The sequence below is a fragment of the Zonotrichia leucophrys genome, chromosome 1, assembly GCF_028769735.1.
Source record: "Zonotrichia leucophrys gambelii isolate GWCS_2022_RI chromosome 1, RI_Zleu_2.0, whole genome shotgun sequence".
NCBI lineage: Eukaryota > Metazoa > Chordata > Aves > Passeriformes > Passerellidae > Zonotrichia > Zonotrichia leucophrys.
In genome coordinates this window covers 97,752,871-97,765,281 of record NC_088169.1, presented here as the reverse complement: position 1 = coordinate 97,765,281, position 12,411 = coordinate 97,752,871, and the positions used below count along the sequence as shown (strand labels likewise).

At 42.0% G+C, this 12,411-nt stretch overlaps 2 protein-coding genes across 2 annotated transcripts in view; one reads left to right on the top strand and one right to left on the bottom strand.

Annotated features, from left to right (window-relative positions):
* HHLA2 (HHLA2 member of B7 family) overlaps positions 1 to 10,398 on the top strand; it is a 35,306-nt gene extending 24,908 nt beyond the window's left edge. Inside the window, exons 7-8 of the mRNA XM_064724839.1 lie at positions 7,253 to 7,301; positions 10,371 to 10,398. Coding sequence (XP_064580909.1) covers positions 7,253 to 7,261 — 9 coding nt within the window. The 3' untranslated portion in view covers positions 7,262 to 7,301; positions 10,371 to 10,398. The remainder of the gene's footprint in view (positions 1 to 7,252; positions 7,302 to 10,370) is intronic.
* The window catches only part of MYH15 (myosin heavy chain 15), a 45,650-nt gene that overhangs the window by 11,365 nt on the left and 21,874 nt on the right, over positions 1 to 12,411 (bottom strand). The window contains exons 19-33 of the mRNA XM_064724754.1: positions 12,317 to 12,384; positions 10,813 to 10,900; positions 10,466 to 10,583; positions 10,115 to 10,238; positions 9,297 to 9,433; positions 8,658 to 8,913; positions 7,981 to 8,223; positions 7,181 to 7,357; positions 6,525 to 6,670; positions 5,849 to 5,939; positions 4,496 to 4,885; positions 3,408 to 3,534; positions 2,166 to 2,284; positions 1,486 to 1,682; positions 96 to 445 (exon numbers count right to left, since the gene is read on the bottom strand). Of these exons, the coding sequence (XP_064580824.1) occupies positions 96 to 445; positions 1,486 to 1,682; positions 2,166 to 2,284; positions 3,408 to 3,534; positions 4,496 to 4,885; positions 5,849 to 5,939; positions 6,525 to 6,670; positions 7,181 to 7,357; positions 7,981 to 8,223; positions 8,658 to 8,913; positions 9,297 to 9,433; positions 10,115 to 10,238; positions 10,466 to 10,583; positions 10,813 to 10,900; positions 12,317 to 12,384 (2,631 nt within the window). The remainder of the gene's footprint in view (positions 1 to 95; positions 446 to 1,485; positions 1,683 to 2,165; positions 2,285 to 3,407; positions 3,535 to 4,495; positions 4,886 to 5,848; positions 5,940 to 6,524; positions 6,671 to 7,180; positions 7,358 to 7,980; positions 8,224 to 8,657; positions 8,914 to 9,296; positions 9,434 to 10,114; positions 10,239 to 10,465; positions 10,584 to 10,812; positions 10,901 to 12,316; positions 12,385 to 12,411) is intronic.

The following is a 12,411-nucleotide window of genomic DNA, read 5'->3' as shown; positions in this document are numbered from 1 at the left end:
CAAATGTCTTTCCTCACAGACGCTGCAGGGCACCTGCATCCCTCCATCTGCTGATGTGGCTCTTGCACTGGCTGTGGGACCTGAATGAAGCCTACCTTGGAGGTTCTTGTTTTCCCTTTTCAAAGTCTCCAGGTGGTCCAATGTCTCTTCATAGGCATTCTTCAGCTTGAAGAGCTCAGTGCTGAGGCCACGGGCCTCCTTCTGGGAAGCCTCCAGCTCTGCCTGTGACTCCTCGTATTTCTGCTTCCAGTCACTGATGATCTTGTCAAAACCACGCTGCTTCTTGTCCAGCGAGGCAGCTGCTGAGTTGGCCTTCTCCAGGTCAATCATCATGTCTTCCAGCTCATTCTGCAGCCTGTGCTTTGTCTTTTCCAGAGAGGAGCACTTGGCATTGGCTGCCTCAATTGCTTCCTCAGCCTCTTGCAGGCGAGCAGCGAGCTTCTTCCTACCAGGTGGGAAGACACAGTGCAATGACCAAGTGTCACTGCAGCTGTGTTATCCAGAAAAACTGACACCAAAGTAATAATTCAGTTAATCAGTTCTGAAAGGGAAAACAGGGAGGGGGTGAGGATGAGGATGGGGCAAGGGGAAGAGGAACAGAGAGGGAAGTTGAGCCTCTAGAGAGAAGGGGCTATGATGGGAAAAAACAGCTTAAATTATGAATACTGGTATGTGGCAAAACATTATGTTGTGTGTGTCTGTGAATATTTGAAATGGAACTTCTGAACTCTCAGGCACCAGCTAGCTACTTACTAGCTATAACCAGTACAGGCTGGTTGTAAAATTTTTATAAGACCTGCTCTAAATGACAGCGTCATTTTCCTCCAATTAAGAGATATGAGACAACCACCAGTTAGGAGGCTGGTCATGCCCTGGGCTTTTGTTCATAGACTATTTAGATTGAGAAAATAGGGAGTCCTGGCAAAAAGAGGTGCTGGAAAGAAAGGATGGCCTAGAAATAGGATTGTCGAGATACTACATTAAGAAAATATGCTGAAAGTGTGGTGAGATCCTGCAGATCGGAGATGGTCAGAGGTAGAAGTTGGAGATATTCAGAGACCTTGCCCAGCAACCTGAGCCTGGTAACTGGGAGCAGCTGTACAGTGTGAACCAACATGACTTTCCGCCCTACTTTCCCAGGCCAGCAGTCATCTCCCAGTGGGAAGGGGAAATCAAGACCAAGGAAACATAGTCCTGGGCCGGGGCAAAGTAAGAGAGTGTGACGTAACTAAGTAGGACTATCTAATTTTGTTGGCGCTCAAATTAACCCCTGTATCCACAGCCACTGCTCCAGAGACAAGCACTCAGCAGAAACACTGACCTGCCTAGCAATAAGAAGAACAGAAGGACAGCCCCAAATTACAGCATTGAGTCAGAGGGACTTTCCAATCAGGAAATTTTCCAACCCTATTTCCTTAGCACACAATAAGACCCAGTGAGCACAGTTCCACCAGTCAAGGGCACGCTGAAGCCCTCGTAACTCACTTGGCATCTTCCAGCTCCTCAGTTCTCTGAATGGCATCAGTCTCATACTTTGTTCTCCACTGTGCCACTTCTGCATTTCCCTTGGAGAGAGCCCGCTGCAGCTCTGCCTTGGCTTCCTGCTCCTCCTCATACTGCTCCCGCAAGAGATCACAGTCGTGTCTGGCTGCTTGCAGGGCATGAGCCAGGGCATTTTTGGACTGCAGGGATAGAAAGGCCACAACATTCCAATGTTACCTACAGCAAAACCAAAACTAACAGCCCCTAGAAATTCAAATGGAAGCTTAAGCTTCTTTTTTCCTTTTTGCCTCTGTCTTTGACAGTCCAGGTCAAGTGAGGTGAAAATTGTTTGAAGTTATCCCTAACTGGTGACATGAGGAGAAAGACATCAAGACTGAGGATAATTTAACAACTTTGGAGAAACAACCCAAACTTTTAACATGTAAGATCTGAGATTTTGGCTGTGCTCTTGGGTAAGTTTCATTTAGCATTTATGTATGCCAATGATTTTCCCCAACTTTTCTCTTGTGACATGCCTCAGTCAGGGGCAGGAACTTAGATCAGTACAATTAGTAGGAATCATTGTCACACCTATGCCTCATTTCAGCTTTTATCTGGGCTACATGAATATGAACACTTTTTGCCATTCCATTTCCAGGAATGGGACACAGATAAAGCATTACCTTGGTTTCCTCTTCTAGCTGTCTCTTAAGTTCTTCAATCTGTTGTGTAAAGGATGTTTTTCCCCGGGACAGCTGACTTATCAGTGACTCCTTCTCTTCAAGTTGTCTGGTAAACTCACCTGCCACAAGATTTTACAAACAAACAAACAAACAAACAGCAAGATGATGAAATGACAAAGTTGCAGTCAAAAGTAGTAGTTCCACCCGTCCAATTCTGCTGAGGAAAAGAACTCACAGTGATTGTGATTGACCTGTTGTGAAGCTTCTTCCAAAGTTGTAACCATCAGATACTTCACCAGGATAGTTTTTCTCAGATTTTCTTTTTCTTTCCCCTTTTTTTTGGGTGGGTTTAATGACTTGAGTTTTCTTGTTTGGTCATTTGGGTTTTTTTGTACTGTTAATAGCTTGATTCATTAATCTTACTTCAGTTTGTGGATCAGACTAGATTGATGCTTACTTTCAAGGGTGGTTGTAGCTGGTTTTACTTTTATTCACTGTTTTATATTGCTTTTCCACAGACTTCTTTTCAGAGGGCTGCAAAGCACCCTGAGAACCTCACAAAGACCAGTATACAGAACAGATGAAACATAAGGAAAACTTCACTGGGCACAGGAAGTGTGTCACTGCAGGGCGAAAACCAGTCTTACAGGAAACACAGAAGTTACAACTAACAGTAAATGAAAAATATGTCTTTGAAAATACACAGAACAATGGTATCTGATAAGAATGCAGAAATTAAATAATACTGCTCTTGCCAGAAAGGTAGCAAGAAGTTAGAGGATATGTGGTATTTAGAGGATATGTGAATATCTTCTAGGGTACAATGCTCAAGGTCAGGCTGAGGAAGATGGGATTCACACAGGCCAAACTCCTTTTTCCCTCCAGTATTTTTAGATGCACATATCCTTGTTCCTGAAACAATAGGTACCTAGGCAGCCTGGCGTATTCTGGGTTCCGAGCTGGCACATCCGTTTTGGCTCATGAGACGGTGTCACTGTATGCTGATAAATGTGGGTATAGGTTTGTTTTAAAAGCCAGTCCAAGGCAAGCTGTCCCCACCAAGGTTATGAGAATACTGAGGATGGAAATGTCAAAAGACACAAAGCTACTGCTCCACTCAGCAATCCCAATCCTGCCACCTTCAGAGCAGATGCCATTGCAGAACACATCTCACTGATGCAGTACAGAGGTGCCCTGATAAATTCCTGGGAAACACTCTATCTGGGCAGAACATGCACATACCATTCTCACTCTGGAGTTTAGTCTTCTGAGTAGTGAGGTCATTCATGAGGCGAGTCATTTCTTCCAGTTTTGTTTTTGTCTCATTCAGATGGTCTTCATAAGTGCGACAAAGCTTCTCTGCATTGGCCTAATGGGAATCAGGAGAAAAGACAAAGAAAGTTGTAGCCTCCTGGCAATCATTTGGAAGCTCTAGCCTTCAAAATGTATAATTTTTTCTAAGTTTGTCTTTCAGAGGAATGGCAGATAGCAAAGACACAAATATCACAGTAGTAGAGCAGGGAGGAGCAGCCCCATGTCTACAATCCCAGGACATGGGACTCCCCATTAGATCCCCTTCCCCATTTGTTTTCCCTGAACTGTGTTCTGGATGTAAGCAACAGTGTAAAAAGGCTCTGCAAGAACTTCAGCAGCAGTCACATGCTATGAAGTTCAGGCATAGCCACTTCATAATTGCTAGATGGGAAAATCACCTCCAATGAAAATTGCTCTACTGATTCTGCTTTAATTGCCATTTATCATAAATTGGGTTTGATGACAGCTTTCTAACTCTGAAAATACTGACATTTCTTTTCCTCACTTGCACTGAAAGAAATCTATTTCGAGTGCTCTGAAAGCTACTGAGATTATCTACTCAGGAAACAAAATCCACAATTCTGCTGTAGGAAGTGAAAATACATTGTGTGATCATGCAAGCCTTTGCTTGCACTCCATGATAACATGGATCAAAACTGTGAACCAAGGGCAGGATCTGAAAGGACTCTGCTTAGGGTGAGAGATATCCTGACTTGGATGTCATCACTCTGGTTGTCACCAGCCTGGAGGAGCCTAATTTGGCATGTTTTTGTGCCCTGAGATGCATGGATAAATAATATGCCTGGGACTGAAACACTGTGTGCTTCAGACAGGCCATCTTAATTGCTGTCCCATCTCTAGGGAAGAAGGGTTGTACTACCAGCTGGGTAAGTGAAACATGATGCAAGACACCATCTTCTAAAGCACTTCAGCTATAGCAGGTGTCCTGGGAAACCTTCAGACCAGCCGTAGCTACCCATGACCTGGCGGCCTTTGGGAAGCCTCAGGACCCTTACTTTTCCCTTGACCATCTGCTCCATGTTGGATGAGAGATCATCCACTTCCATCTTCAGCTCGCTTTTCTCCTTCTCCAGTTTCTGCTTGACCCTCTGCAGGTTGTCCAGCTGCTCCCCCATCTCGGCCACGCTGTCCGCGTGCTTTTTCCTCAGCGTGGCGGCCGTGGCCTCGTAGTGCAGCGTGGCCTCCTCCAGGTCCCGCCGCAGCTTCAGGAACTCCGCCTCGCGCTTCTTGTTCATCTCCAGCTGGGCAGCTGTGGCTCCCCCAGCCTCCTCCAGCCGCTCACTCAGTTCCTCCAGCTCTCGGGCCAGATCTGATCTCTGCTTTTCCACCTTGGCTCGAGCAGCTCTTTCTGCTTCCAGCTCCTCTTCTAATTCTTCTATACGAGCCTGCCAGAGAAACATGAACACCTTTGGGTCAGTGCTATTCCCATCAGAAGACCATGAGGCACCTTACAAACTGTTAAACCCTCTGCCAGCCCACATTTTACCTCACTGCAGAAGCTCAGCAGTTAATGGACTTGCCCATTTGTGCCGGTAAATCAGATCCTGAGCTACAGTAATGATGGTGAGTCACATCTTGCTGCAAGTTCTAATTCAAGACATATAGTTCTACTGCATTGACCTGATGTTCACAGGTTTGACATTCAGCTGAAATACATGTGAGGAGTCACATGCTAGTAGGAGTAACAGCAACAAATTCTCATTTTAAGACTTCCGTGACTGGAGTAATTTCTCTCTAGGAGTGTTAAGACAGGGTTTCAATACAGCAGTGTGTAGAACCATATAACTAATAATATTGGAATTATGGATTTTTATTGGAAGCAGTCTTTTTTATTATAAGATTGTTTTCACCAATCTGCACTTCACATTCAAGTTATAGAAATATTCTTTATTAACAAAATAGGTGGAGCTGTTGTTTTTGGGTCCAGACATTGTGTTTGGACTGTGATGAATTTCCTTGGCCTTTTAATTTCTGTAGAAAATTTTCTGTGTGTTTTAACTTTTTCTCTAAATTTCAAATCCATGCTTATCACTGCTGAGTTCCTCTCCAGTAACTACCCTCGCCTCCATGGTTTGGAACAACATTATTTGCTTAAAAAAAGCCACCAGAGCCTTTCTGCCTTGCCTGAAACCATTACCATTCTGTGGTCATCTGTCCTGGTGCTGGGAGGAGACATTATAGAGCAACCATCCTGAGGAAAAAAGGGATCTGTCTAGGAAGTTATGGAGATGTACCACTTTGTGTCTCAAAGAGGAGCTGCAGCTAGCTGTGAAAAGTTTCTGCAAGATCTTTCAGTGAGGCACAAAGAGAAACTTGTCCTAAGATATACAATAAAAAAGCAAGCTGACCTGAAGCTCCTTGATCTTCTTCTGCAGCTGCATCACTATAGCTTGTTCATCTTCTATCTTGGAATTCAGCTGGCTCATTTCAAATTCTTTCCTGACACAGAAAGGAAAATCCTACTGTGACAATTTGCCTTGAAGCTTCAAGTTAGGATTTTTAAATTTTTAAAGAGTTGTTCAATAAAACTTCTAACGTATCTAAAAATTAAAACAATTCTCATGTATTGCAATTTGCATGAAAACACATTTTTCTCTGAGCGGCAGTTTCCAAGCCAAGCCTCTGCATGCATTTGTGCAATTATATTTCTGGTTCTTTGTGTCATACAAAAGCAACGCTATTTTCAGACTCAATGGAAAAACATATTTAACAGTCAGGTCTCCTAACAATACTACCACAGTTAGTTAGGATTAACAACTTTATAGAATTTCTTCAGCTTTCTCCTCTAAGCAATGAAAAACATTAATAAGTTTCTGGATTGCTTTTGTTAATGTAGGAAAGTTTAATGAATTCTAGTGTTTCAGGTCTCATGTACACAAGAGGTTTTTGCCTCTCTCCTCGGCTACACGTTTTCATAATGGAATTTTCTTTCAGCTACCATCAGAACAGGATGACACACCTGAAGGCTCTTACAGACACTGTAACTGTGCTGCTTTATTTGGTACAACATAATCAACTTCTTACTTTTTCAGCTTTTCTTCCATCTGCAGTTTATCATTTTCCAAGTCCATGACACTCTCTTGGGTCAGCTTCAAATCTCCTTCCAGTTTGCGTTTTGCCCTTTCTAGATCCATCCTCACTTTCTTCTCTTGTTCCAGTGATCCCTCGAGCTTTAAGAGTAAAGTCACTTAATAAATATATTGAACACAGATGGTTTACAACAGTCGGATGTAGGCTGTGCCCGTTCTAGTGAGCTAGTGCTGAGTTCTAGTGAGCTGTGAAGCAGAAGCACTTAAGCACAAGCATCCTAGTTTACAAGTTTTGTTTTCTAGCAGCCAGTGGGCATATGGTGCTAAACAAATAGAACAAAATAGTCCATGCTTTAGATTTGTGCAAGCATTAGAGTTCTCTTAACAGTGAAGTTCTGTTTGACTTCGTGCCAGTTACATTGCAAGTGCAAGTTGGGAGGATTTTCCCTTGTTATTGCAATCCTTTGAAAGGCTGAACACAGATCAATTTTGGTGGTGTTTCTGTAATTATACCTTTTACAGACAGTACAAGGAGTACATTTCTAAAAGAGGAATATATTTCAAAGGTTTGCAACTTTCAGGCTCATGAAAGGTCTGCTGTAAGTGATGGTCAAACAAGCCTCGTGAAACATAAAGGAAGAGCCAGCTTACATCATCCACTTGCTGTTCCAGTTTCACTTTGGCTTTGCTCAGTGTGTTGACCTTGTCCTCTTCTGCTTGCAGGTCATCTAGAACTTGCTGATGAGATTCCTGCAAGGACTTTTTCTCCTTGGTAAGTTTGCTGATATTCTCATCAAGTGTTGCCATTTCTTCTGTCAGATTTTTGACCTGGATGAGAAAGAAAGAGGTGTTTGTAAGACTTTGAAGGAAGGGATTAAATGCCTATCTGGTCTGAATAGTTTCAAATGACTATCTGATCTGAAACTGTAAGCAGGAAAACAAGAGAAAGAAAGGGATCTCTCCCCTCCCAGCACCTCATGGCTTTTTGAGTTAAATTGCCATCAAGGGAGTTAATGTCTGCCAGTTTTTGGTGTGGGGGTAGTACATTATTTCAAACATAATCATAAATTCTTTTCAGAGTCACTTCTGTTGATAGACTCCAGTTTCTGAATCTCTCTGGGAAGAGCAGGAGATGAGCTTTTTCCATTGACAGGCTTTAAGGAGGACATCTGGAGAGTTCATAGCTACAGCAGAAGATTGTTTACTTTAAAAATGCCGCAAATAGGTATAATTCTTTAGCTGAAGTGCAGTAAGACTCACTTCAAAAAAAAGGAAACTTAGGCTCAGAGGTAACAATTTTTACCTCAAAAAGTCAAATTACTGTATCTACTGATCCTTCAGTGTGGCCTGTGTAACAAACAGTGTAAAACCATCAGAAGACCCGTAGCACTTCTCACAAAGGTAATCCATACCCAGCCTCTTTTGAATACATGGTGAAGTTCTGAATGTACCTTGTTTTCAGTAGCATGTTTCTCTTTCTCTACTTTTGCAAGTGTTATTTCGAGATCATCAATATCCTTCTTGAGCTCAGAGCACTCATCTTCCAGTTTTCTCTTCTTAGAAGTCAGCTCAGAATTCATCTCTTCCTCGTCCTCAACCCTCTCTGTCAGTTCTTTGACTTTGGCTTCCAGCTGAATCTTGGATTTAATCAACAAGTCACAACGTTCCTCGGCATCTGCCAGAGTGTCTTGCTCCTGGTGTGGCACAAGGAAGAGAACAGCAATGACTAACCTTTTTTCTCCCCCACTTGTCCCCTAGCCTGTAACTGGTCAGGGAGCCTGACAGAAAGCAACAAAATAGTGCAAGGAAAATTTTCTATTCTTGATTTCAGAAGACAAGTAATGAACAGAGAAGGATGACATAGTGGTGAGTATGACTAGTCACATACCAGACTACTTGCATGTGTTACTGCTTCGGACAGTACCTTGAACAGAATCTGTTGAGATTTCCATTGTTAGCCCACCTGGTTATATGCTAAAACATAAGAACTTCTATCCACTCTGAGTTTTGGAAAGGCTCTGACAGTATCAACAGCTTATTTTTATTAAATTCCACTAACACTCTAGTCTGTAAACCTTTGAGTTTCAAACCATGTCTAATAAGTATATAAATCTACATGTGCACTCACAGCTTGGAGCTGAAGAAGCAAATCATTCTTTTCCTGAACTAAAGAGACTTGCTTTTCCTCAAGTTCCTTTCTTCGGGCTTCAGATTTTTCCAGGGCCTCCTTCAGTTTCAAGAATTCTTCCTTCATATTGGCCATCTCCTTTTCCGTTTCTGCAGTCTTCAGGAGAGGCTTGATCTTAAAGAAAAGCTTCATCCAAGGCCAGTTCTTGACAGCCATAAAAGCGCGGATGTTCCACTGAATTACAAGAAGGGCGTCCCTAGTTTAAGAGAAAACAAAAAAAACTCCTTAAATCTTAGCCTGAATTGAAAAAGTGAGGGGTTTTGTTTTCATTCTCAGTCAGTTTCATCTTTTTTTTTTTTTTCTGAGCAATATTAGGAACCTTTACTAATTTCTGAGAGATACAAGAAACTTCCTCCAGATCTCTTTATTTTCAGAGACACAAAAAATTTCCAAATCTCATTTTCACCAAAGCTGCAGGCAATTAATATACAGTTGCTATTATTTTTATCACACATACACTTAAAGCTTTTAATTTAGGGTTATCTATAGCCTTAGGGACTGTAATTAATAGCTCTACTCAACTTATAATTAAATGGTAATTACTATTATCTGCTAAGATTTAAGGGGGTGCCTTCATACCTGCGCTCCACTATCTTCTGAAACTCAATCCGCATCAATCTGCCGCGTGCTCTGGCCTGGATCATCGTTAAGATTTTCGCGAGTCTCTCATCCCTCATTTCTTCTAGGTGGCCCAAGAGACCAGCCTTGAAGAACACCTGGTGCATGCATAGATGTCAGTTCACCACAAAGAAGGATTTATATCAGAGCTACATGTCAGCTACCTTGCTGAAATGATTCACCCTCTATTCTTATCGACACATTATAACCTAGGCAAGTATAGAGGGCCAAATACTGCTTGCATAAGGGACTTCACTGTACAGTTCCAGAGTTGTTTTAAAACTGGGTTTTATCTCCCCAGTTTTGAATAGGCCAAACTATTTTATTGCCACAATACCTTTCAGCTGTGGCAGAGGTTCTAAGTAGGTCAGCTGAACCACAACTCCTGACTCCCAGAAATCCCTACTAATGGGATCATGTGAGAATTCCACATGGCTTCATTTCAAAAGATGCAGCTGATTTTGTGGTCCATCTATGTCTGAATGTACCTATATTATACTAAATAAGCTATTGTTTTACTAGGGGGCATGGAGCATCAGCTGGTGCTGTGTCTGCTTGTAGAATTGCTCTAATGAAAGCTCTGTGGGAGCCAGAGAGATGAATTTCCTCTAGCACAGCTTAGAATTTACTATCACTTTGCTGCTATTTTGCTGGTTTCTTCTATTATTAAATCCCCATTAAACACCACCACCAGAAATTGCAGTGTCCTGTTCTGCAAATTAAATACCAGATCTATCACTTTTCTCTTTACATAAGCAATGATAGTCTTTCCTGGTTACCTTGGTGTGCCCAAAACGATATTGGGTATGGTCAACATCTAAAGATGCCATCAGTTTTTCAGCAGCTTTTCTGCTGTCCACAAACTTATCCTCTGGGATTGCTCCTGGATTCAGGATGCGGTACCTGTAAATAACAAATGAAAAATGTGTAAAATCGGCTTAGATTCCATTTTAGGTTTCTTTTCCTCTTCCCCCAAAATTTAAAGAATCCAAACCAAAACACCCAGGGCTAATCTCCTGCTGTGTATCTACACAGACACAAGGAAGAGCAGAATTCTGCCATCCAAGTCAGGCAAACTGAATGGAAGGTAAACTTGAATGGAACAGGAGACAGTCATAGCTCTGCATTACCTTTGTTTGAAGTCAGCATAAAGCACCCTGTTCGGGAAACCCTTCCGGCAAATGCGGATGCCTTCCAGGACACCATTACAGCGGAGCTGATGCAAAACAAGGAATGCATCCATCTCCCCTGCAGGGGGAAAACAAGGCTAAATTAAAAGGAGTTTCTCCACAGGGCTTCATCTTCATTTCCCCAAGGAAATTGGAAAATGTGAGATGCCATCTCCTGAGACAGCAACATGATTGGACTAGGTAAAAAGTGCAGACAGTATTTAAGTACAATCTGGTGACTCAGAAGTAAGTAATAAAATGACAGAGTGAAATATTCTAAAATTTTAAGACCACAGTCTTTTTCCTACCTGGAGTTTTTGATTCATTTGGGATAATGCATCGTACAAAGTGAGGGGCTGTAGATTTTAGGTTAGTCATCAGCTTATTTAAATTTTCCTAGAACAAATACATTAAAAACATTATTAGCTTTAGCATTTTAGTGGAATTCCAACCACTATTTCTTTGGTTTGATGGTTGTTAATTTAAGAAGCTCATTTTTCTAAAAATTCTCTGACAAAAGTATAAGCTTACCAAAATTATTAGAGAGAAATATGTTCAAATAAACTAAAGTATGATTTAACATTATTATAGGATTCCACATCAGTTTTAGCAAAGAAGATACGTGTTTTACTTACAACCTCAGAAATTTAAAACCCCAGATGGACAGCAAGCAAGACTCAGCATCATTTGCTGTTGCATTTTGGTAAAGCCAACTGCATCTTTGCCTACTCACTTCCCCACTCAGTGGGAAGAGCTCACATTTTCCACCTCATAAAGGTGGAAAGCACCACATTTTCCACCTGTTCCTCATAAAGGCTGGGGTTTTGTCTCCTGGAGAAACATTTTCCCTTTATTGGTCTTAATCAGACATGTCCCATGCAGACAGCAAGCTAGCTCAGAAGAAGCCAACTATTCAGTGATCACCAGGCTCTGGGGAAAGTGTTTTGTTCAGTAAGTAGAAAATGGAGACCATGGGAGGTGGAATGCAATGCCATCAGCACATCTGCGCAAACTGCAGAGTCCTCATATGCCAGTCAGGACAACAATCTCAGCTGGGTACTAACAGCTGCCTGTGTGCTGGAAAGTGGGCTTCTATCTGTGGCTTATTAATTATTGTCTGAGTGCCCCTTCAGCCCCCTTTATACCTCATCAGCTGGTAAGATACAGATCTCTGTTTCCTGTGATTTCCCTTCATGGGAAGTATCTCCAAACAAGATAAAATGGCATGATTAGTGGGCAACCTGAGGTTTACCTGCATTATAGCTTCCTCATTGTTACCCATAGAAATGGTAGTAATGGTATAAAAAGTTAAATAGCCCCATTTTCCCCTCAGCCATGATTCCTAATGACAGCTTCCACCAGGAGCACATGCCAGTGCCAGAAGAAGGGAATAACTGAGGAAACAAAAGGCTTTATGCCACTTCATTCAACAACTTTTTGTTTTCCATGCTCTAATCCTAGGATCCAATTACAAGCAGTAATCAGATAGGGACTAGCAAATTACTTGTAATCAATTCCTGTTCCAGAGACAAGCATGAAGCTCTAAGCAACAAAATAAGTGATATAGGTTGTTGGCTTCATTTTGTGAAACTTTCTCAGACACAGTAAAAAGAACAATGTCCTGACTGGTCCAAGATGATGAAATGGAGCAGCCCCTGGCATGCAGTTTTAATAGCAGTGTATTTCCTTAGTCAAGGTCAATAACCGCCCACAAGTCAAATTTCAATCTTGGATTTCAAGTTTTTCCTGTCCATTACAGCCCTTAACATTCTTGTCTCAACTCAAATCACCAGGTGTGGAGACGTTGCAAACCTTGTGCAATGAGGACACTGTTTGGAACGAAGCACCCTTCTTGCGTTTCTTTTCTCCACCCTGGTCACCTAAGGAGAAAAAAAAAGCATAAACCA